Source organism: Manacus candei, unplaced genomic scaffold (assembly GCF_025592945.1).
Source record: "Manacus candei isolate 608988 ecotype Guabito, Panama unplaced genomic scaffold, ASM2559294v1 h1tg000067l, whole genome shotgun sequence".
In the NCBI taxonomy this organism is placed as follows: domain Eukaryota; kingdom Metazoa; phylum Chordata; class Aves; order Passeriformes; family Pipridae; genus Manacus; species Manacus candei.
Window position 1 is genome coordinate 2,037,507 of NW_026138115.1, and position 25,344 is coordinate 2,062,850.

At 35.4% G+C, this 25,344-nt stretch overlaps 1 protein-coding gene across 5 annotated transcripts in view; it reads left to right on the top strand.

Moving 5' to 3' along the window:
* DICER1 (dicer 1, ribonuclease III) overlaps positions 1-25,344 on the top strand; it is an 81,949-nt gene that overhangs the window by 40,674 nt on the left and 15,931 nt on the right. For 4 of the 5 annotated variants that reach the window (XM_051806427.1, XM_051806428.1, XM_051806424.1 and 1 more), the window contains 13 exons: positions 510-649; positions 2,938-3,117; positions 3,931-4,144; positions 4,226-4,379; positions 5,880-6,062; positions 6,376-6,481; positions 6,573-6,748; positions 7,030-7,813; positions 9,192-9,347; positions 12,558-13,440; positions 15,494-15,762; positions 18,340-18,502; positions 18,597-18,672. In XM_051806427.1, the coding sequence (XP_051662387.1) occupies positions 510-649; positions 2,938-3,117; positions 3,931-4,144; positions 4,226-4,379; positions 5,880-6,062; positions 6,376-6,481; positions 6,573-6,748; positions 7,030-7,813; positions 9,192-9,347; positions 12,558-13,440; positions 15,494-15,762; positions 18,340-18,502; positions 18,597-18,672 (3,484 nt within the window). Of the gene's footprint in view, positions 1-509; positions 650-2,937; positions 3,118-3,930; positions 4,145-4,225; positions 4,380-5,879; positions 6,063-6,375; positions 6,482-6,572; positions 6,749-7,029; positions 7,814-9,191; positions 9,348-12,557; positions 13,441-15,493; positions 15,763-18,339; positions 18,503-18,596; positions 18,673-18,964; positions 23,771-25,344 lie in introns of those variants that run through there. The other variant, XM_051806429.1, reaches the window with a different exon arrangement.

Sequence of the window (25,344 nt, forward strand, 5' to 3'; positions counted from 1 at the left end):
GGTCTGGTGTTTGTATTTTATTTCTGAATGAAACCCTTTGATCACTGAATTCATACCGATAAATGTATCCAAGAATAACACCCTAATGGCTCAACCCAGTGTTGAGAGTGCATATTCTACAGTAGTAATTAACTGTTTAGAATGATAGAGAAGTATAACTGTTCCCTCTTTCTTGGCATAACTCCACGCGAGTGATTTTTAAATTAGTATTTCAGTCAAGGATTACCTTTTATGGCCAAAAAGAATTAATTGGTTTTTGATATTTTCATTATAGAATTCAGTTTTTTAATTTCAGTGGGTTTTACTGTAAATGAGTATTTTTGCCCAAAATTCAGTCTTTATCACTCTTTCCCCAAAGTTCTGCTTTTGGAGCCTTGCAGGAGTGTGTGTATTTTAAAAACTTATGTGAGGTGTTTTCATGAGCAATCTCATCTGATGTGTAGGATGTGAAGGAACCAAGATTTGATTGTTCATAATGCTATTTCTTCACACTCTTTCATAATAATCAGGTGAACTGGATGATCATTTGATGCCAGTTGGTAAAGAAACGGTTAAATATGAGGAGGAACTTGATTTACACGATGAAGAAGAAACCAGTGTTCCAGGAAGGCCAGGCTCTACAAAACGAAGACAGTGCTATCCTAAAGCTGTTAGTATCACTCACTGCTGTCCACACCTCTGATCAAATGCCTTATGTACTGATGAGACAGAATTGCTAACTCTTAATCATATAAGTATTTTTTACAACATGTCTTGCATTTATATTGAAAATATTTTGCAGTTTAAATTCTGTGTAAAATTGCACTGTTACCTGAATTTATGGTACCACATGTTTTGGAAGCATACATGTGAGTTCAAGGAGCATACACTTTCTGTAGGGCTGGTTGACTGTATTAACCGGGTATGAAAATAAGTGTGAGGAAAATTGTCCTGCATTAATACTCTGTAAAATATTTACCTTCTCTGGCAAATGCACTAGAGCAAAGGAGGAATTACTGGCTTTCTAGACAAGGAGATGCACAGGGCTAAACACAGAAATAGGTGGAGTTTTCTTTAGATGCCTGGTTTAATTTGGGAAGTTTACCAATTGAACACAATTTCATAGCTTCTGGTTTAAATCTTAGTATATCAAATAAGTATACTTGTACTATTTTTTCATTTTTAAAATAGTTCTAAATATTATACTTAATATGCCAAAAGGTATACTACAGTGCTGCATTAAGTAACTTATCACACAGTTCTGTTGTAACAGGCTTCAACCACATCAGTTTGTAGTGTTGGATTTTTTAAATGGTATGTGTATGGGAATTTCAAATACTTTAAAAGTAAGGAAAAATAGAGAAAAAAAGCTGTGTCAGAGTATTTTGCAACTACTCTGGAACCTTCCTTCTTACCCTGCAATTGTTACAAGTTCTGTCTAAGGTCCTTTGAATAGGACAGGTACCTCATTCAGAATCTGATAATATGCTTTTCAGGGAGAAACTGATAGTCTTTGTCATATGGAGGAATGTCAGCATGGGCACTCACATTAGTGGGCTCTAGTGCTGTGTTGTACCTTCATGTGCAGCCTCAGTAATGGTGATAGCCCTTCAGTAATTCCATTCTTGCCATCTTCCACATGCCCCAATTTTATTAGTAGTTCCAGTAATCAGTTGCTAGGAAAGTTTTGGGAAGGATACCATGGCATCACAGAGGGAATGACAGATGAGAAAACCTTTTTCGTGCAAGACTCCACAAACACTTTGCATCTTTGCAGTGTTTCTTGGTAGGTTGTTACAAGTACTTTTCTCTGTCCTCTTGCCTCACTAGTGATTGGGGTGACTCATAAAATGCAAGATTATTCTATCTTGTTCAGAGGAGTTGATTTGTCTAGTGATGCATCATTCTTTCTCAGTTTTTTGTTTTTGTTTTTTTTTTTTAATAGGGAATCTAAGAATATTTTTCCTTGCTTTTGTCCCAACTTTTCACATCTGGAAAAGAAGCTTTGGCAAATGTTTAAGGTCTCCAAGATCCTCTTGGGCTTAATGTAGTTATTAAACTTATGAGTAATTTTCCATTAAGTCAAGACCATAGTTTTACTGCAGTGTAACTTTAAAATCCAGGACTACATGTGTTGCAATTTAGTTTTAGACAAACAGGAGGATCAATTTTGAGACCTGCAAAGTAATGAACTCCTACCAAACATAAAGCATGGTTTCTTAATGTCTGTGACAAATACAAACAGTAGAGTTAAAAGTGCTGGTGGCTGAGTGTTCACATCTGCAAGGTAGAATTGTTATGAGAATCATATAATGTCGTGCCTGGGCAAAGGGGCAGTCCCTTGAATTTTGTTTGTTTGTCCCAAGTGTATGAAAAACATTTTTGATACTTTTCAGTTCTGCTGGAAGAAGAATCTGTGTTAATGAAGCTGCAATGAAACTTTATGTGAAAATTGAATTACTGGGACGTAGATTTTTTTTTGCCCCCCCCCCCCCCCCCCCCACTGTTAAGGTCCAAAGAGCTTGGACATAGTGTGCTCCAGAGTTACTGGTTAAATACAGACATTGGCATTGACACTTCAGTTGTATTTATGGTATTTATGTATTTAAGTGCTGCCTGTGTTCTACGGTTAAACTGGCATTTTTAAGACAAGGTGGATAACAGAGTAAGATCAAGGATGTAGTAGAAGTTGCCTCTTGGCTAATAGGAAGATCTGGGAGCACCATGTTCCCTTGATGCAAGTATTTGGACAGATTTCGTGGCTGCCATACCAGGCTGCTGACCAAACACTTTTGCTTAAGAAAAAAACACTAGTTGAACCCAGATTAATTTTTTTTTTATTCCTTATTTTTAGCAATGCCTTTCCAAATCAACATGACACCTTGTTCAAATAATAGTATTTAGGTAAACTTCTCTGATTTTTATTGTGTTAATGTTTTTTCTTTTTTTGATTTTTAGATTCCAGAGTGTTTGAGGGATAGTTACCCCAAACCTGATCAACCCTGTTACCTGTATGTAATAGGAATGGTGTTAACAACTCCTCTACCTGATGAGCTCAACTTCAGGAGACGAAAGCTATATCCTCCTGAGGATACAACAAGATGTTTTGGCATATTGACAGCCAAACCTATACCTCAAGTAAGGAAACTATTTCCTTTCCTTATTCTACATGCCTTACAACCTGTTGCTTTCCACTTACTCCCCCCCCAAGACTGAAGAGTTGGAAATGACCATGAGTACTGCTTGTATCTGGCAGCCTCAAGAAAATAAACAACAGTATCCATCCACTCAAGTCTCCACTTTTTGTGTTTATGGATAGAACTATCTGTTCTATTTTGGTCTTTTGTTTTACAAATTTATTTTTTAGGATTTTGCACTTGCAAATCCAAAATGTCCCTCCTTCTTTGTATGAGATATGACAGGAGTTGACATTTCAGCTACAGAGATGGCCTACACCCCACTACCTTATCTATACAAAAGCTATGGTAACAACTCCTCAGCGTTCCTGGTCTGCAGCAGCAGCAGGAAAAGTCAGCCATGTTTATTGAAATTGACACCTCTTGCTTTGGAAAATTTTTAGTAGACATTTTCTGTTGGAGAGACTCAGTCAAAGAAGATTTTTTTCAAATTGTATTTTTTGTTGTCCACATAAGAAAACATTTTTTCCTTCATAATAGAAAATAATTCCTTTTCTGCCTACGTTTTATAAAGAGAAGGGCTGTAAAGCACAAGGAGAACTATTTAAAAAACCAAACCAGTCATTCTTTAAGCTTTCAAAATCTCATCTGTAATTGAAGGTCATCACAGTTCAAAATTCTGATCCAATTTGATCCAGTTTGCTGTGAGGTCAGGCAAGCATTACTTCAGCATCTGAACTAAACAACCAGTACTCTGTAGAGGAATCCTACTCTGAATTGTCTTTCATTATTTGTTTCGGTTTTGTTTCTTTAGATTCCTCACTTTCCTGTGTATACTCGCTCTGGAGAGGTTACAATATCTATTGAGCTTAAGAAATCTGGTTTTACTCTGTCTCTGCAAATGCTTGAGCTGATAACGAGACTCCACCAGTACATTTTTTCACATATTCTTCGTCTTGAGAAACCTGCACTAGAGTTCAAACCCACAGAAGCTGATTCAGCCTATTGTGTTCTACCTCTTAATGTTGGTAAGAACAAAAATTTTGTAATTTACAACTTCTCAGAAAAGTTCAACCTGGAAAACTGAGTTGTGCATTTTCCTTTTCAAGTTGATGACTCCAGCACTTTGGACATTGACTTTAAGTTTATGGAAGACATTGAGAAATCTGAGGCACGTACAGGCATTCCCAGTACACAGTATACAAAAGAAATGCCTTTTATTTTCAAGTTAGAAGATTACCAGGACGCAGTTATCATTCCACGGTGAGTACTCTATATTTAGGTATGTACTTATTGTATTTATACAAACACTTGTAATAAGGGAATGTTAGTATCTGCAGCAAAATTGCTTTTTATGAACTGTATGCCATTAATTTGAAGGTATCTGGTTGCATCTCAAACACTTTAAAGATTTTTTTTTTTTTTTTTTAATGAGTAGTTAATCTTATATAGTAGGATTTAAGTGTTTAGGTCTCCCAAAACTCATTACCTTTTTATTAGAAATAGTAGAGCTCACCACAAAACTTACGTAGTATTCTGATAAAACATTGCGACTTCATCAAGAGCTGACCTACTGAAACTAATTTTCGTTTGGAAGATTGAATGGGAGTCCTGTTCTCTGGTTACTGCTTATTCACACCTAAGACCTGCTAAAGGAAGGTATGCTGCTGGTAGATGGGAAAATTACAAGTGGTAAAGACCAGTTAATAGAATCTTTATATTGAGCGGTATTCATTTTACGTACTGGATATGCAAAGGTTCTCCAGAATTGGTAGGCTCTGTGGAGGTTTAATTGTTCCCTGTGGACTGACTGGTTTGTGTTGTATCTAGTATATTGTAAACAACAGTGCTTGCTAAATATATGTAGAAGATAAAAGTAAGTAGTTTGTTTTGGCCTCACCTGTGTCAACATTTTTTGTTTGTTTTTTTTTTTATTCCCCCCCCCCTGAAGAAGCTGGAAAAGGTTCATTAATAGTGTGAAAATTTTATTTTGAGATATCTATTTAGATATTTGCATAGAAACTTAAAATGATAGATGCACCAGGTCAAAGTATGAAATCACCTACTATGCAAATCTAATTATTGAATATTGATTTCATGATTTTTCATCATTAATATTATTTTCCTGTGCATGTTTATCACCATAGTTTCCAATGAGCATCAGTAGCTACAGTAAAGATGTTGCAACATTCTGGCTCTAATTTCAGTCTTCTGTATTACAAGAACTGCATTGTCCTTGAAGGGCTTGTGAACTTACCTTGCTACATATTTGAAGTTTTGTATTCTGTTTGGGGGGTGACTTGCTTAAAAATGACAGTTTAGATGTGAGGCAGTACAGTCTTTGTATGCACAGGAACTCTATTTGTACTGATGTAGAATACCACGTAGGAGACTAGATAATAAAAAACCAGATTATCAAATTTAATTCGTAGGTGTTTGGAATTAAGAAATTATAATTTGTAGCATTACAGTTGTCCAGAGATTGATTTTTCTATTCCATATTGAAGACATAGATCCTCCATTTAATTTAAATGTTTATCTGTAGGGGGAATTTCACAGATTATAGATTGACTTTATTTGTCCTTAACACGTCTCATTTAATATTTGAGTTAGCTAAACAAATGATCTCTGCAACAAAAAAGAAAGCCACCAAGCAAAAATCTCAAGTGAACTGTTTAACTATAACTCCTGACTACATTAGAACACAAGGAACTTAGCAAAAGCTTTACTGTAACGCCAAAATATTATTTATTTTTTTTTTAGGTATCGAAATTTTGATCAGCCTCATCGATTCTATGTAGCTGATGTGTACACTGATCTTACTCCACTCAGTAAATTCCCTTCCCCTGAATATGAAACTTTTGCTGAATATTATAAAACAAAGTATAATCTTGACCTAACCAATCTCAACCAGCCACTGCTGGATGTGGACCACACATCTTCAAGGTAACAACAGTCATATTTGTCTGGTGTTTGTAGTTTGACAGTAAAATGCTTTTTTTTCCCTTAAATTGCGGGATAAAGCTGAGGGCTTGTGTCCTCCAAAATAATTACCGATTTTCTTTTTCTTGAGACCTACCTGACTTATGTAAAACCAATTATAACTCAAGTCCATTTTTTCCCAGATGTAATTGTGCTGTCACTTCACAGCACATTGAAATTGAACACTAAGAAAAGTCATCACTTTAGAAAGTTTAGGCTAGTAAGTTCTGTTCATGAATTATGTACTTACATCACAGTATTTTCACATGGTTTTTAGACTTAATCTTTTGACTCCTCGCCATTTGAATCAGAAGGGAAAAGCACTTCCACTAAGCAGTGCTGAGAAGAGGAAGGCAAAGTGGGAAAGTTTGCAGAATAAGCAGGTAAAATAGAAGTATCTAATTCAAGTGGACTCCTTTAATAGTGATCTGAGAACTTTACAAGGAAAATTCTTTTCTTCCCCCCTCTCCCCAGATACTGGTTCCTGAACTTTGTGCTATACATCCTATTCCAGCATCATTGTGGAGAAAAGCAGTTTGCCTCCCCAGCATACTTTACCGCCTGCACTGCCTTTTGACAGCAGAGGAACTAAGAGCTCAAACAGCAACTGATGCTGGTGTAGGGGTTAAATCACTTCCTGCAGATTTCAGGCACGTATTTTTTCAACATGATATCTGAATTGATTTGAAAACAAGGTGGAAACTTAACTATTATTGTGTGAATTATAAAACTGATACCCTTTGCTTGACTCCTGTCACTTCTCAGTAAAACATAGTTGAAAAATATTGATTTTTGAATGGTGAAGTTACATGCTGCAGTCACAGTTCTTTTCAGAAGGCTGTTACTCTTTTTAAACATGTATGTGCATGTAGAGTCTTCTTGCCTTGTGATAACACTTTTTTGTTAACAAACCCTGCATATATTTTTACAGATATCCTAACTTGGACTTTGGATGGAAAAAATCTATTGACAGCAAATCCTTCATCTCTCTTCCTAACTCCTCAGTAGTAGAGAATGAAAATTACTGTAAGCACAGCACAATTGTAGTCCCTGAAAATGCTGCACATCAAGGTGCTAATAGAACCTCTTCTGCAGAAAACCATGACCAAATGTCTGTGAGTTACAGAACATTGCTCAATGAGTCACCCAGTAAACTCCAAATTGATGTCTCGGCAGAACTTGCAGCAATTAATGGTGTTTCTTATAATAAAAATCTTGCCAATGGCAATTGTGATTTAGTTAACAGAGACTTTTGCCAAGGAAATCAGCTGAATTACTGCAGGCAGGAAATACCTGTACAACCAACTACCTCATATCCCATTCAGAATTTATACAACAGTGAGAACCAGCCCAAGCCCAGCAATGAATGTACTCTACTGAGTAATAAATACCTTGATGGAAATGCTAACAGATCTACCTCAGATGGATGCCCCAAAATGGCAGTGACCACCAGTACTTCAAAAGCTAATAATCTTTCAAAAGACAGAGCAGATTCTGAAAAGAGCCCTTCCACTGGGTACTCCTCAAAAACTCTCGGTCCTAATCCTGGTCTCATTCTTCAAGCTTTGACTCTTTCAAATGCTAGTGATGGATTTAACCTGGAGCGGCTAGAAATGCTTGGTGACTCATTTTTAAAGCATGCCATCACTACGTACTTGTTTTGCACTTACCCTGATGCTCACGAGGGACGGCTGTCATATATGAGAAGCAAAAAAGTGAGTAGTAACAATCCACTGTTATTATACCAAAGGCATACTGTAACAAGCCATATATATGAAATTTTTGCCAGAAGACTGAATGGGAACAGCTTGATTTAATTCCACAGCTTTGCTGATTATACATCAAGTAGCATGCATATTAGGAATAAAAATACAGGACTGTGGGTTTAATGTTGTTGTGACTGGGATTGATTGAAATTGTTTTCTGCAGTTCAGTTTGAAGTCTGAACCAGGTGATTATGAACTTAAGAAAGGACAGAATTGAATAGAACTATAAGTTCTGGGTTAGTGAGGACATTTGGTGCAGTGAACATTAGAGCTGTATTGAGTAGAAACTCTTTAACAGGAATGCTTGAATGAAGCATTGAGTTACAACACAGAGCTTTAGGTTATACCTGTACTTGGCCTTTCCTTTGTTTCCTCAATAAGGTCCTTTCCTGGAAAATTTTTAACATACTCTTACAGACACACTTAAAAAGGAAACAACAAAAAAATCTTACAAAACTGTTGCATCAAAACTTTTGAAAGTATTTTGGACTAAATGTAAATGGTAGGGAGCAGAGTCTTCAGTTCTACTCCTACTGGAATAAGCAATCATGTGAAAGCTTTTGTTTTTGTTCTTTCCCCCCACATAATGTGATAACTTGTATTAAATAGTAAGGCTTTGATTGTCTATCTCTAATAAAATGCATCTCTGTGGAAGTGAAATAAGTTGCACTATTCAAATAAAATAAGTGATTGATTATTCACATTCAAATTTCAAGATTCTAAAACATGAAAAATGTGTTTGAAAGGAGAAAAAAAGATCAGAAGTTGATAGTTAAAAAGGGAAAGGAAGTATGTTTGTGTCTGTGAGAATGCATTTTTCCCTTCCCTTAAAAATATCTAAAATCATTTTAGAGGCTGTTAAAATAACATCTGGATTATGACTTAATAAGATTTTTTGTACAGAACGGTTTTAACACTTTCTACTGCCAAGGTTTAGGTCAGCGTACCCATAAATTTTCATTCCAGGTCTAGTCTGAATGTTGATTACACTGGTAATTAATGACACTTGTACAGGTTCTATTTACTGTTGTTTCAGAAGAGCAGTAAGTTTGTTTTGCAATTAGAATAAAATCTATGAGATTTCTTTAACTGAAGTTGTCACACCTGCTATGCTTGGCCTCAAAGAAATATGAAAAGCAAGATGTATATCTTGTTTTGAGTTGGCTATACTATATTAGGAAAGCTGAACTCCCTTTTGAGAACTAGAGAAAATGCATAATGGTACAAGATCTGGCTTGACACATAAAATTGTTTTGCTCCTTTTGCATTTTAACATATTTTTATGTAAATATATATCCAGAGGTTTATGAGAATGTTTTTCTTAAAGGTCAGCAACTGTAACTTATATCGCCTTGGAAAAAAGAAGGGACTGCCCAGTCGCATGGTTGTGTCGATTTTTGATCCTCCTGTCAATTGGCTTCCTCCTGGTTACATAGTAAACCAGGACAAGAGCAACACTGATAAGTGGGAGAAAGATGAAATGGTAAGACTTCATTTAACTATGTTGATAAGTAATTGTTCATGTGTCTGTATCCTTTCACCCCTTCCTTCTCCTGCCCCACCCCCCAGATACTTTGCTGTGTTTTCAGCCAAAAAAAAAAGTAAATCTGTATCTTTTTTTCCTTTCTAAAACTTCTCTGTCAGTTAGAGAAAATGAGAGGAAAACTAATTCCAAACTTGAAGTAAGGAAATTTTATTGCATGTCATCCAATAATGAGTGTAGATATTAACAGAGAAGAAAAACTTTCCTGCTTATAGTTAGCCTGCTCTCACGAGTTTTTTTGAAGTTTCTGTTACAAATTTTAAATGATAAAGTGTTATCATCACTGCTTTTGCTATATGTTCAGGCAGAACACTGTCTGCTTTTTAATAAATAATGAGTTCACCTTTATAGAATATATTAAAAGGAGTTAGTGTTTTTCATAGTGCTGAGGCAGAACTGTGGTAGCTGGTAGCTACACCGTGGGTATGACTGAGAGCTGCTTCTCATCTAAGTATGTGCTGGCTTAGACCCCCACTATCTTATCACCAAAAACTTCAGAATGACGAGTCTTAATGAGAAAAGGTTCACATTATTTTCTGACTAAATGCATTGCATGTTGAGAGTAGAAGGTGATGTTAAGAAATACCAGTGATCACAGCAGTCAGTAACACGATCTTGAAGTGTTTGAGACTGGTTTGGGATTCAAGGGAAGGAGGTGGAGGGACTTTTTTCTTTTTCCCCATTCTGAAGACCACAGTCGGATTGTAGTACCACCAGAGGGCACATGAGAGGTCTGTTAGGTGGATGTACCGTGCAAATAAATGTTTATTGCAGAATAAAACAACCTGATTATTGTGGTTCTGTATTGTGCCAAGATTTCATTTCTAAGAGACTTCCTGCTATATCTTTCTGGCAAATGAGATAGTACATTTGGGACTGGAGCTAATTGTTGGTTTTCAAAAGGTTTCAGTTCTCTGCAACTTTTCAGTGGCCTCTACCTTGTTAGTAGTCACTGTTTATTTGTAAATTAAACACACAATTTCAGACCAAAATGCAGACAGCGATGCAACCACGTAGTGGAGGGTTTTGTGCCAAGTAGGTATTTGGCTTTCTTGGATGTAAATTTTGTTCTTCATGCATGGGATGATGGTCTGTAAGTGGAACTAGAGATCTCGTATCATTATGATCAATTATTACTAAAACATCCTAGTCAAATGTTAGTATTTTTAGTGTTATCAAGCTTTATTAAGGGAAAGGATCTTTGTTCTTTTTATCAAATGGCTGATTTCCAAAAAAGTATAAAAAAAGCACTTATGTGTATTATTTAAGAAAAAGATCTTTCTTCTGGGGTTCACCGTTGATTTATTTTTTAAATGCTAATGATAAAAAAGTCAGTGATCAGAATTGCTTCCTGGCTTCTTTACCCACTGTTCATTCTCATCACTTAGAATTCTTTTTTTATGTTCAAGAAGCAATATACAGAGAATGTTAGGATAATTCATGTAGCTGTCCTACTAATTAGAATTTTATTTTAAGAAAATTGCGAATGAAATTATAGTAAAAATTTAAATTTTATAATTTGTTAAATCTTTGCAAAAACAGACACCGAAACCTATTTTGGACTGTTCACATAGACATGTCTCATTCAGGGAGTTATTTTTATTTCAGTGACAGATATGACAGGTGGTATGTAACAAGAAAAAATCAGCACTCACTCCTGTTGGGACTGGTTAAAATAATCTTACTTTAGGCATTATATTACTACAGGTATCCAAAGTAACTATCTTAAATCCAATTTCAGTTTCTCTTTCTGATCAATTTAAGTTACAGAAGTCCCTGCTGTGTGTATGTGAGATGAGTAATTACAGCAGCAGAAATTCTTCCAGCAGAATGTCTAAACTAAGAACTTCTATAGCCACTTCTTTTTTCCTCTCCTCTTACTAAACTTAACTAAGCCTGCTCCATCCTGATGAGGAACACTATGGTCTGTTTGATCCTTAGATAGTTTTAAGTGCTGCCTAGTGCACCTTACAGCTGCCACCCACCTACACCTCTGGATGGATGTGCGTTTTGCCCAAAGGGAAACGTTCCCAAAGGACATCCCATCTGGTTCGCAGATCTGCAAGATTTAGTGGCCAAGCCCTACAGTATGACATGTATAGGTTGAGGGCAGATGCAGGCAGTTTCACTTGATTCACAAAGTGTTGCCTTTCAGGATGCAATCTAGAAAAGTGCTTTGAATCTGATCTTACTCCTATCAGATTCAATGTCAGAATCCCTGCGGGCGTCAGTGATGCTGTGTTGAGCCTGTGAATAGTCCTTTTGATGTTAGGAAGACTACTAGTGCATTTAGCTGATATATTTAAGTGCTTGCCTGGATAGGGGCCATGGCAAATTTTAAAGCATTATATAGCTCAGGCATATTTGTGTTCAGTTTATAATTTACAGTAATTCATACCAATTTGCTCAGTATGAGCAGGGAAAAGACATGAAACTTTATTAGTTTTGCTGTTGTGGGTACGTATGTAAATATTAGAAAATTGGTGACAACTTTGCCTTTTCTTTTATTAGTTAAGGCTATAAGAGCAGCCTGGAAAGAAATAAAAAAGACTGAATAAACCCCCCATTGATGCGTTTTTCCATTTGTGTGTTCCAAAACTGAGATTATCACAATTGTGAATATAGTAAACCCTACAAGTTCCTTGTTTGCCATAGAAGGATGTAGAAAGAACCTTCAAAATTACATTGATTCAACATTTGTAATAGCTTTACTTAGCAGCTGGAGAGAAGGATGTACCCAGAACTCTTTTTTGTATTTCCCTAAAATTTGTTAGACTTTTCTTTTGTGTACTTTGGTGTGCAAGTGTATAATGTTTAGTGGATATAAAGCTCGTTGTATGTGCATCACATTCAGGTATAACCATGGGTTCCAATGGAATGCAACATGTGTATTATGCAGAACACACACTAATATAGGTTAATAATAAAGCATTTGTATTCCAGGGCAATTATTCTAGTCTTTGTTAATTAACACTAGTTAACACTAGTGTTAATTAAATGTTGTATTGTACATCTGATCAGACAATGTAATTAGGAACATAAAAATCAGTCTTATTTTTAGCAGACACTTCTCAAATCCTAGTCTTCTGATCTTTCTGGAATAAAACTGTCTCATTTTCCTCTTCATGTATATTTTGTGTTCTTTCACAGACAAAGGAAAACATGTTGGCTAATGGTAAACTTGATGATTATAATGATGATGAAGAGAATGAAGACCTAATGTGGAGATCGCCCAAGGAAGAAACAGACTTTGAAGATGATTTTCTGGAGTATGATCAGGAGCATATCAAATTCATTGATAATATGTTAATGGGATCAGGGGCTTTTGTGAAGAAAATTTCGCTCTCACACTTTTCAACCACTGATTCAAACTATGAATGGAAAGCACCCAAAAAGTCATCCCTGGGTAATGTTCAGTGTTCATCAGATTTTGATGATTTTGACTATAGCTCTTGGGATGCTATGTGCTATCTGGATCCTAGCAAGGCTGTTGAAGAGGATGATTTCGTAGTGGGCTTCTGGAATCCCTCAGAAGAAAACTGTGGTGTTGATGCAGGAAAACAGTCAATCTCATATGACTTGCATACGGAGCAGTGTATTGCTGATAAGAGCATTGCAGACTGTGTGGAAGCCCTGCTGGGCTGCTATCTGACCAGCTGTGGTGAAAGAGCTGCTCAGCTTTTCCTGTGTTCATTGGGGCTGAAGGTGCTCCCTGTAATTAAAAAGACTGATTGGGAAGGCACTTTATGTGCTATGAGAGAGAACTGTAACAGTGAGCAGAAAACTATTTCACCAAACTCTGTTTCTGCTTCTGTAGCTAATTCAGAGCCTTCTCTGTGTAAAGACCTGGAGTATGGCTGTTTGAAGATTCCACCGAGGTGTATGTTTGATCACCCAGATGCTGAAAAAACCCTTAATCACCTTATTTCTGGTTTTGAAAACTTTGAGAAGAAAATAAATTACAGTTTTAAGAACAAGGCTTACCTTCTTCAGGCATTTACTCATGCCTCGTACCATTATAATACCATTACTGGTAAGTTGTCTTGAAGAACATCTACAGTTTTTCTCCATACTGTAAATGCAAGAGAAGTAGTATATGTTGTGCTCCCATATATATTCTATTTTTAGGCATCACATGTTACTTTAAGAAGCCAATAGTCTCTGAATACAAAATCTTAGAAAATAGTATTTTGCCCAATATTTAGAGGGGGATACTTGCTGAGTCTGTATTCCAGTCATTATTCATATTTTGACTTGATGCAGACAGAATGTATTTACTGAAGCCTCACCAACAAGAAAGAGCAGCATTTATCACCAATGCTGTATCACTAACTGTATGAGTGACATTAGATCCTCATTTAACAGAAACAAGTTCTTATAGAACTCTGGAAAGTTGTCACGTACTTCAGGAAATAGCAGTCATATTTAGCAAATCTGTTCCATAATTGTATTCCAAGAATATTATACTTTGTCTGTACTTACAAAGATTAATTGTAGACTATACAGTTTTTATTAGCTGAATGATCTATAGGATTGCAGAATATGCAGACTTCCCTTTGCAGTTGTGAATTTGAAGGCTTAATTTAAATGTAGGCATTTTATTGAGTAAATATTTGAAGTCAAAGTTTGAAGTAATTGACTAAATATGACTAAATATTAATTTCAGATTAACTGCATAATGTTTCTGTACATGATCTCATGGAAGCTTTTACATCAGTAGAAATTTGTATTTCTGTAATCTTTAATTGCATTTGCTTATACTAATTAATGCTGTATTTGTTCATTCTAAAACTTTGCATATTTTCCTACAATAATATGCAATCAAAAGCAAAACGTAGCAAAATTCAAACCCTATTTGTAGTGATTGGCAAATTCCTCTGCAGTCAACAGTCTGAAATTTTTCTCCATAGTGAATTGGTCTCTTATTCCAAGGAGTGAAAAACCTCTGCTTTAATTAAAGAAATAAGTCATTTTGAAATGTTACTACATTGATAAACAGTTCTGACAAAACACTGAAAAGTTCCTTTGGTTTTTCGTTCTAGGTAATGTTACCCACATATATATTTACTTTTTACAAATATTTCACAAAACCTTCAGATAGAAGGTAGATGATTATTTATATATAGATGTGTATATATATGTATATATATATATATATATATATATATATACACATAGACTAACAGAAACGTTGAGACATAGTGACTACTTAAAATTATGTTGTCAGTAGCAGAAACTTTTGATTTCATTTCTTATCTACCAAGTAAGACAACTGTGAATTGCTGTTACTTGTAACTTTTTTCTTAAGGAGTAGCTAGCAGTTGAGATGTGGCAGCCTCTTATGTTCAGTTGATAAAAAAGCAGCTTAGTACTAGCCATTTCACTCTCATGTTAACTTCTGTAATAGTTGTGTCTTCCTTCTCTACCTACCTATCCCTATTTGCATTCAAGAGGGTTTTTGCTTTTGTTTATATTCTAAAAATAGATGTTCATAGCTCTCTGTTCCCATGACCACTGTCAATTTTCAAAAAAGCAAAGGCTTGGCAATTTTAATTTCCGGTTTAAAAGAACTATTTGAAACAGGAATCTTTTTTGAAGATTTCTAATGTGTGGCAAATTAGATGAAAAATCTCACATTTTATGTTCCCCCTGCTTTTTAATACATTGCTTTTTGTATTAATTTTTTGAGTTTTAATTGTTAGTAGTTTTCAGATCAGCCTGCTGGTGGAATCTCTTAATTTTACTCTTCCTCAACACAGCGTGATGATCTTGAGTAAAAGCATTAATTGATTATAAGCACAAGTGTTTTGTTAGCCTGGCAAAAATTAACATTTTGTTCAAAATTGGTTTTATTATTAGATATAATTTATGTTTTTTCCTGGTTTCTTTTTTTAGTGATTCATTAGCAATCTCTTTAAATGCAAAGGTACCTGTTTTAAAAAATAGATTGTCTTCTTTGAGCATTTGTTAGTTTGTGGAATTTACATGGCAGTGTACCAAACCTCTTATCCAGAAAGGCCTGGAAAGAATGTGTGTGTTAAACTTAATTGTGGTGTTGTACATTCTTTTATTTCCAACGTTTTAAGATTGTTACCAGCGCTTAGAATTCCTGGGAGATGCAATTTTGGACTACCTCATAACCAAGCACCTTTATGAAGACCCACGGCAACACTCTCCAGGAGTTCTTACTGACCTACGATCTGCTCTAGTCAATAATACCATTTTTGCATCATTAGCTGTAAAGTATGACTACCACAAGTACTTCAAAGCTGTCTCTCCTGAACTGTTTCATGTTATTGATGACTTTGTGCAGTTTCAAATGGAAAAGAATGAAATGCAAGGAATGGATTCTGAGGTTAGTGGAAGTAGAAGAAATGTGTTCAGTATCTGATTTGAAGCATGTCACTGGATTTCTTAGCATGATGCATATTTTTGTAATGTTTTATGAACACAGCAGCCAAGAAGCAGGCTCCCAGTAATAAAGGATGCAATATGGAAAGTAAAATAGTCTTTTCAGAAAGTAGAAATCAATTAGAACTTTCAGAAATTAATTAATTTGAAAGCAGTTTGCCTCTAGGCTTTTCTGTGACACTTGATTTTAGTCATTGTTTTGTTTTTGTTTTGTTAGAACAACATGGGACACACATGCACCCTTAGTTTGCTTCCTTCCTGAACTGATTGGAAGCACTACTCTAACATAACATTGTGATGAAGGGTTGCTAAGTTACATAATGCTGACTTGAGGTAGGATGTCTATGCAACACCGTGAAAAATACTACCTTGGTACGGTGCTGGGATTATTAAATCTGGTGCACTGAGAAGAGATTTCTGCTATTTTCTTCTGATGGTTTCTACTGGAGCAAGTGTTACTGCACTGTACTCAAGTATGTTTGACATTCCTAAAGGCTTCGTATCTGCTAGCCAGAGAAACATTATATGCATCTTTCGAGTAAACCACTTGAAAAATAGTTTCACTGAAGACTTGCAAACAAAGGTCATATCTTGTGCTATGCAGGAAAACTGATGATAATGAACCTCTGTTTTCTGGAGAGTGTACTAAAACTAATTTATATAAGCTGCTTAGGAAATACAAGAGCAAAGGCCTGGTGAATCAAATTCTAATCAGGATCTGGAAGAGATGGACTTTATCTTTTCTTCAAAAGTGTTATCCATAATAGTTTGTCTTCTGCAATGCTGACCAATCTCTTAAAAAATGCTCTTGTCTGAGAATACTCCAGAACTAAGTTAGCATTTACTCCAGCAATACACCAGTACTTTGCTTTTAGTAATTTTGTTTCTGATAGACAATTTAAAAGCTTGGGAATTAAAATACTTCAGTCACATGTGTGTGTTTCTAGCCCTTGCACTCTGTTGCGGAGTGAAAACCATGTTTTATGGGAAAGATTCATTAAGCATTGACTAAGAAATTTGTCACTGAAATTTGGATAATATAAATTACTTTACATTAGAGGATCAAAGTGTTACTTGTTTTCTACACAGTATGAGTGAAAAGGCTAAGAACTTATTTTAAGAGCTCATAGTAGTGATTTTTAGCTTTGTTTTTGCTTAGTTTTTGCTTGTGTGCAAAAAGATTGCCTAGAAGCTTGCACCACAGTTGCAACCAAATTGTGTGATAGCTGTTTCAAATAAAATCCTTGTTTCATTCTCCCTATGCCTGCTCCCTATCTTGGTCTGGCACTGAATTACTGAAACTCTTATTTCATGAGTTAATGCAAGAGTCTTTGTTTCTACAGTTCATGCCAGCTAGAGTGGTTTCCATGTGTGTCTCCACATCATCTGCTTTTCTTATTTTCAGATCTCACTCCTGAAACATCTGTTGTCCCTTGCCTTATAGCTCTTAGTTTCGCTCTCCTTCTGTTATTTCAGTATAATTCAGAAGTGTTACAGTTTGCTCTTGGTATGAAATACACTATTCAAAACAGTTGAATTTATTTTTTGCCATCAAAATTCCCATTTGCACTGTTGTATGCATCAGGTCTGACTACTTGCTTGATTTATTTTAGGTAGAAATACTGGGTGGAATATGTTTATGAAGCATTATGGTCTCTCTTAAGAGGACTAAATCAGATTTTAAACCCCAAATAGTGACCAAATGGAGTGAGAGGGTAGCTGCTGGGGGAGAGGACTGACAGAAACTTACTTCTTTTTAGGCAGAGGAGCGTAACAAAAATTTTGTTTTCAGGTTACTTTGTTTGTAGTTAGGTGAATGTATATTACATGTTTTTGAGGTATTTTAGTAAAGGATTAGGTTAGCTCAGGACCTTTAAGACATACACTGAATGTTTAGTTTTGCTAATGAGAATAGACTGTTGTCTTAAATCGGTAGCATAGAAGAAAACCCTGTCTGCTACATTTAAATAGCTAAGTGTGCCTGTTAGCTCAGTCTGGTGTTGCTGGTTTTTAGTTATTAATGGCTTATTTTACTGGTACCTGTTTCATGCTTGTCTTCAGGGGTAAATAAGGTAAGGAAAGCTACATGCAGCTTTCATCCAGAGATTGGACTTACAGATTTTAAAAGTCTTTTTTTTGGAGATGTATAATGTGTGAACTCCTCCTTTGTTAGGAGTAGATTTCTAATATCAACTGATGGAGCTGAGTCTGTTTCTTATTGGAAAAAACAGACCCATGGTGAAATCCTACAGAATTATTCTCAAAGTCCTCTGTACACAATGCTGTTTAGGAATTTTATTTTTTTTCACATTTGAAAAATGATACATCTAGCACCTTGGTTTCATTGGGGAATAAGAAAACAATTTCATAGTGGAAAGTTGTCAGTCAAAAACAAAGGAAGCAGCACAGGATATACATTTCTGAAGATCTTTGTTTTACTGTAAGTAAAACAATTGTTTCTCTCTTTTCCCCTCTCCTTCTCTCTCCCTTCCCACCCTTGTCTTTTTTTAATTGCAAACAGCTCAGAAGATCAGAAGAAGATGAAGAAAAAGAGGAAGACATTGAAGTACCAAAGGCCATGGGGGATATATTTGAGTCCCTTGCTGGTGCCATTTATATGGATAGTGGAATGTCTTTGGAAATGGTTTGGCAAGTGTACTATCCAATGATGAGGCCATTAATAGGTATTACCGACTTTCAAAAAAATATTAATTCCTAAGTGCCGTCTGCTATGAAAAGAACAGAGCTAATTTTTTTCCACTTTTTTTTTCCAAATAGAAAAATTTTCTGCTAATGTGCCCCGTTCCCCGGTGCGAGAATTGCTGGAGATGGAGCCGGAGACAGCCAAATTCAGGTAAGAATATACTTTCTTTGGTACACACTGACAGATGTTTCTAAGCTGTGCTTCATAAGCTGCTAGGAATTCTTAAATGTCAATTAAGTACTTGTAATTTCTTTTGCACTAAGTATCTAACATGATAATTGTGTCCACTGTTTGTTTTTTTTTCCTTGCATAGCTTTTTGAGAAATGTAGTGATTTCTGTTTAACTTTACTGCTTTAACTTCTGTAGAAAAGAGAACGTAGGTCTCTTATTTCACATTAACTTGCCTTAGGCAGTAAGTAATTCTTGTGTATATTTTTGCAGTCCTGCAGAAAGAACTTACGATGGAAAGGTCAGAGTTACAGTGGAAGTTGTAGGAAAGGGAAAGTTTAAAGGTGTTGGCAGAAGCTACAGGATTGCCAAATCTGCAGCTGCGAGAAGAGCACTACGAAGCCTCAAAGCAAATCAACCTCAGGTCCCAAACAGCTGAGACTCCTCTTAAAACTAAATGAAATGGGGGGAAAAAAATCACATACAATTAAAGCAAACTTAAAAAAATGTTGATGTTGAGAGGAACAAATTGGAAGACAGAATTTAAAGTTTGATAACAGAATAGATAACAAAACATTTAACATGTATAAAATTTTGGAACTAATTGTAGTTATAGTTTTTTGCGCAAACACAATCTTGTCTTCTTTCCTCACTTCTGCTTTGTTTAATCACGAGAGTGCTTTAATGATGACATTTAGCAAGTGTTCAGAATAATTGTTGTCAGGTCTTTTTGGTTTACTTTTATTGTCAGTACAGCTTTGCTTAGTGTTAGAAGGCGAGGGAGCTTATGCCTAATGCAGTTGCTAGATTTATATATAGTAACCTTGAAATTCTTCAATCTGTGCACTAGTGCCAGTCATAAAGCAGTTGATAAACTGTACTGGATGATTGGGTATAAGAAAGATTAAGTGTGCCAGTATTCTCCTTTTTATTTTCTTTTTTTTTTCTCTACGTGTCATCTTTTTACATTAAGATGACATTCCCAATCATTATTGCACTTATTTGTTAGGGACAGATTTTAATTGAAATGGCTGGCATACTGATAGAGTGAAACTTCAGTTTCCTTATGCCACACAGTCTTGCATAAAAAAAGGTTCTTGCCTTAAAAATAAATAAACCCTCATTAATAATCTTTATTTTCTGATCTCTTTTGGAACAAACTGTTTTACATTCCCTTCATTTTGTTATGCATTTTACAATGATACAGCTCTATATTTACAGTACAACTCATTACTATAGCTGTGACTTATTACAGGATTATAATAGAAATTATATTCATATATATGTAATTAGGTTATTTTTAACAATTCTGAGGAGGTGGTTAGTCTACAGTTTTTTTTATACCATAAACAAAATATGGTCTTTGGCTAAAATTCCAGTTTTACACAAACCTGCAAGCTAGATAGTTCCAATACTGGAAACAGCAACAAATAATTGCACAGTGCAAACTGTCACTCTAACAAAATAACCTTAGACATATCACACCTAAGATATGCTGCAGATTTTATAGTCAATTGGTTACGTATTTAACAAACAGAGCACCTTTACACTTAGAGATATTTCCACGTAAATTTCTTACTGTACTTTTCAGAGTTGCATGCATATTTCATCTACCAAAGCTGTGCTGTTAAATAACATGAAAGCTGATGTTTGAGATATAACTGCCGTACTTTTGATACATCTGTGATTTAGGTCCTTAATTTAGAGAAACTAGCTCATTGGTGTTTTGGTCTACCAGGAGTACGGGGGGGGAAATCATACTTTTATTTTTTAGGCTTTGCCTATACTTCTTTAATTAGATTTTCGTAGGCACTCTTCACTTAAATACCTCAGTTCTTTTTTTCTTTTCTTTTTCCTTTTTGTTTTTGCATGCATTGTTTTTTTTCTGTTTTGGTGCTATGTTTATATATTATGCTTGAAATTTTAATTTTTTGCACTGTAACTATAATACCTCTTAATTTACCTTTTAAAAAAGCTGTGGGTCTCTTATTCCCACCAGTATCAGTAGAGGTTTGCTGCAATTTTGCCCTGTTAATTATGCTTGAAGTTTGAGAAAGCAGAGCAAGGTGTTTTAACGTTTTCCAGCACAATAGTTTGAACTTGATGCTGTGTCTTATGTATTAAATTACAAATAAATACTGTATTTCCTGCTTTTAAACCATATTCCTTTCCTCACAAATGCACACTAAAACAAAACAAAAACTGTCAGCTCTTGCTTTCTTAACAAAGAAATAAAATAAATGCCTTAGTGACAAGGGGCAGACATTAAGCTTTTCTGAAATACAGTTTTCAAAAGTTCATATATTTTCTATCTCAGTAATTTTTCATTCTGTGACAAGGACCATTCTTGTATTTGAAAACGGCTTATTATAGTAGTCAGACCAATAACTAAAATAGTAGCTTATAAAAAATTCTAGCATTTGTTTGGTACTTCAGTCATGAAAATATAACAAGGATATAAGACCTGCAAGTGTAAATGATATAGAACAATAAAAACATGCATTCTAAATTTTCAAATGCAAATTGCTTTGTGTTAGCTGTTTAAAATTTTTTTTCAAAAGAAGTTACTGATTTAAGCTATAGCTCTCTCTTTCTGGTAGGACTGAAGTTTCTTAGAGAAAATACATGATTAGTGATGTTAACAATTGTGTTTCTGGCCAGACATCAATCACTAGATTAAATCAGACCATCTAGAAAGTCTTAAGTAGTTTTAATTGCATTATGAAAAACTAAAATTTAGGTTAGTCTTTGAACACCTAAAGTTTCTTACTGATTGTTACAAGGTTGTAGATTCTCAGGGGTTTCAGGTAATTGTTAGCAGTAAAGTGCTTACAGAGTGCTTGGATGCAAAGAAAATTAACTGAACTTACTCTGTGTTTCAGAATAGTTTAATGATCACTTTGTTACTAGATAAAGCCTATGAATTGGAAATCTGAAATGTGTAGTGGCTGACTATAGTTTCTGCTGCTGATGCGTTTTTAAATGCGTTTTAAATGCCACAATTTTTTCCAGTGTGACCTCATTGAAATATTTTTTTATCCTTTTGAGACAGAAAACCCACATTAGTTTCCATGTTATGCATCTGTGTGTTTTACCCTACAGTTGTTATGATTTTGATACTGGACAGTGTATGCTATTAAAGACCTAAATCTGATCATTTGAAGGTTGGGATAGAAGTCACTTGACATGCTATAAGCACAAGTGTAAGTGGACTGTTGCAGCCCATCTTCAAAAGCAACCACACAGGCTCATCATATATAGTGTGGGGGTTAATTGGCATGAACCTTGGTTTTTTTAATCTAAGTCCTGTTATACTGTACTTTAAACAGTCCTCCTAACTATGCTGCGTTTTTATTTTTATGGCTTTTTTTTTGCGCTGTTCTGTTCATGTAGCACAAATAAGCATTGCACTTGGTACCATGCTTTACCTCATTTCAAGGAAAAAATGCTTAACAGAGAGGAAAAATGTGGTTTGGCCTTGCTGCTGTTCTGATTTACTGAATTTGAAAAAGATAGTTTTAATGCCTGCAATGTGTCATTTACTTGCACAACTTAAATAGGTCATTTTGTAACGTCTGTGGCATTTTTACTGTATGTGGAAAAATACAACAAAGATGTGTAACAACTCTTGATTGTATTTTAAAGCTATTATTTTTCTACTGCATCATTTTACTGTTACGTGAAGTAATTAAAATTAGAATGACCTCTGACTGACACTCCAGTAATTATCTCTGAACAAACCAACGTATTACACATATAATGTAGTTTTTGGGAAAAGACAGCCCCTAATAACTTGGTCAACCTCAACTAAATCTGTGCTCAGTCTGAATACTGAGTGCCCAGTAGCGACTTCTGAAGTGTTTGTTCAGCTTGATGCTGCTAAAGTCCATACAGAAAAAAAGCCTACTATTTTTAAGTCTCTTTACACAATAGTATGTTGTGACTGCTGAGTACAGAACTTGGACAAGAACTAGTTTTGGTGCTGGGGAGGAATATAACAGTGGCCCAGCGGTGAGGCACTGGATCCTCAGCTGGTGCAAATTGATGTGGTATCATTTTAATCAATGGAACTGCATTCTTTTACACACATGAAAATCTTGTGCTTGTATGTATGTTGCAGAGTTTGGGTTTTCCTCCTTGTAAACCAATACAGAACCGTCAACTGGAAAATGTGGTTTTTATGTTACTGCATATGACATAACATATGCTACATACTCTATGCATTTGTCTGTTTAGAAAGTGAAATCTTTGTATCCTAGTCACAGCAGCACAAATGACAAATGGCATCGTGGTCTGCTGTGATACTGCACTTGCCTCTGCCTGACAATGTTCTGGGTTTGTATGTTTTGGATGGGTTCTTCATGAAAACATTCTCGTGGAAATCTCTGTATTTATTACATGAGAGAAGCAAGAAGCATTTTGATTTTTGATACTGAATTACTGACATTGATCCCTTTCCAATTGCTCAAATTTTCAAGAAGTTAATTTCTTTACTTTCATATTAGGTTTTAAACTTAAAACACTACAGTTCATGACCATGAAATGTAATCTAAATATCAACTGTAAATCTGAATTATGTTAGCAAATATCTAGAGGTCATTGTAGTATACTCCACTAGCAGTTAAAATTAATTTCTGTCAAAGCTAACTACATTTCTTAAAAATAAATTTTATCCAATAAAGTCCTTGGGTTTTTTCCCTCTTTTATTTGAATGGCAACCACAGACTACTTTAATTGCTTTGTAGATGCACTCAGAATTTACTGCAGCAGCAAGTTGGAGAGAAAAATGTTTGTGAACAATAATTGGAAATTGCAGGCATTTTTATTGTAAATAGTTTGACTGAAAAGATGGTTAAAATCAAGTAGAATGAATAACAAATATAATTTGATGGACAATAAAATATTTACCATCACATGCTGCAGCTGTCTTTAAGGGACATAAAATGTAATTCATTCATACTGTAATCATGCTGCAGAAGTTTGCAATCTGCACCTTATGGATCACAATTACCTTTAATAGTTTTTTGTAATAATTGTAGCTGAGTATATCTCCAATAAAGTTATGGTCTGTTCACCTTGTATTGTCGTTTTGCTTTTATTTTTAATTCCTCTTAATCTCCCCATAAATCTTCTAGAGTTTACAAAAAAATTGCTTTTCAGTCTAAATAAAAAAAAAATTGTGAAAACAGTATTTCTTGACCTTGCTTAAAGACAAGTCTGCTTGTCTCCTTTCTCTGATGGATGAACTGTCTTCATAGCTATGTGAAGACTCTTAAGGGACACTCAGGTTAAAAATGATGGTGTACGTGGTACGATTTGATCTCTGTGTTGACCATTATACCTGCAAAATGTCTGTGGGAGCTGGGAGGCCCCAGAGCACAAGGGTTCAGTAACACAGGTTTGCACAATCGGCACATGTTTTAAGAATAACATGTTCATATTAGCTAATAGTCTCAGCATTAATGACATCGGTTTTAATTATTTTTCTATTTGTTTTCCATTAATATTTCACTTACCCTGAATATTGAAAGTGTGTTTTTAGAGTGTTCTGACTGGCACACCAGTGTCATGTATCTGTGGAGACAAGGCAGACCTGCCAGACAAAGATCAGGAGTTTTCCTTTCTGAAAACTTCACAGTGTAGCAGTCAGTAGCTTGACATGTGCAGTGGTTAACTGTTACTACACATTTTGCCTTAGGTTATAGAGAAAAGCCTGCTGAGCTGCTGGTGGGCACAGTCCCTTTTTCTGGGACTTAGAGGAGCAGCCAGAGTTCTCCAGAAAGTCAAAGTGTCAAATCAGTAAAGGTTCTGCTTCAAAGGCAGGTGACCACATTTTTTTGCCAGTGTGGGAGCATCACCTCCTTCCTGTAGATTTTGAGTACAGCTTAATAGTAATGGTGTTGAAACTGTATAGTGTAAAATATCCTTTTTTTTTTTTTTTAATTTAGGAATGTAGCAATGACTTGAGTTCTTCCTGACCCTCAAGGAAACATGAGTCTTGACTTGAAAAGAGGAATAATAAGCTTTAGTAAGGCTATAACATCAAGATACAAATTTTCAGGATAGCCACCTTTAATCCTTCTGACAAACCTCAGTGTTCACTCTATAGGAGCTATCTGAGGAAGAGCCTACAGGTAGTAGTTTCTCATCTCCTTATTACAAGAATGTGTTCCATAGTTGCCTCAATAGAATGAAGATGGGTTTGGTTAGCTGCTATTCTTCTTAAGTAAAACTATACAGAAAAAGGCGTTTGAAAAATGAAGGGAATAAGTTTTTGAATACACTTGTCCTGAAAAGAGGTAGTAACAAAGTTAATCATAACTTCAGGTCCAGAAACAGAGGAGCAGGTTTAGAGCTTGTCTGGGCTTTCCTTAATGCTGCTGCCAGAGTCCAGGTGCAGGATCTATTCCTTAGAGGAAATCTCCATGTCAGTGGACACAGGCACTAGTGACATGTAAGGAGGTTTTATTTTCCTCGTAGCTGTGATTAGGTCTTTCCTATTGTAGAATGTGAACATTTTGGTAAGCAAAATAACCAAGGACCTTCCCAGTTTTATGGAAACAGTATCATTTACTTTGCTGCTTAACCATCTCCACTTATCCGACTTACACTATTTTTTCAACGTTACTTTTTATGTATATTTTACTGGAAGT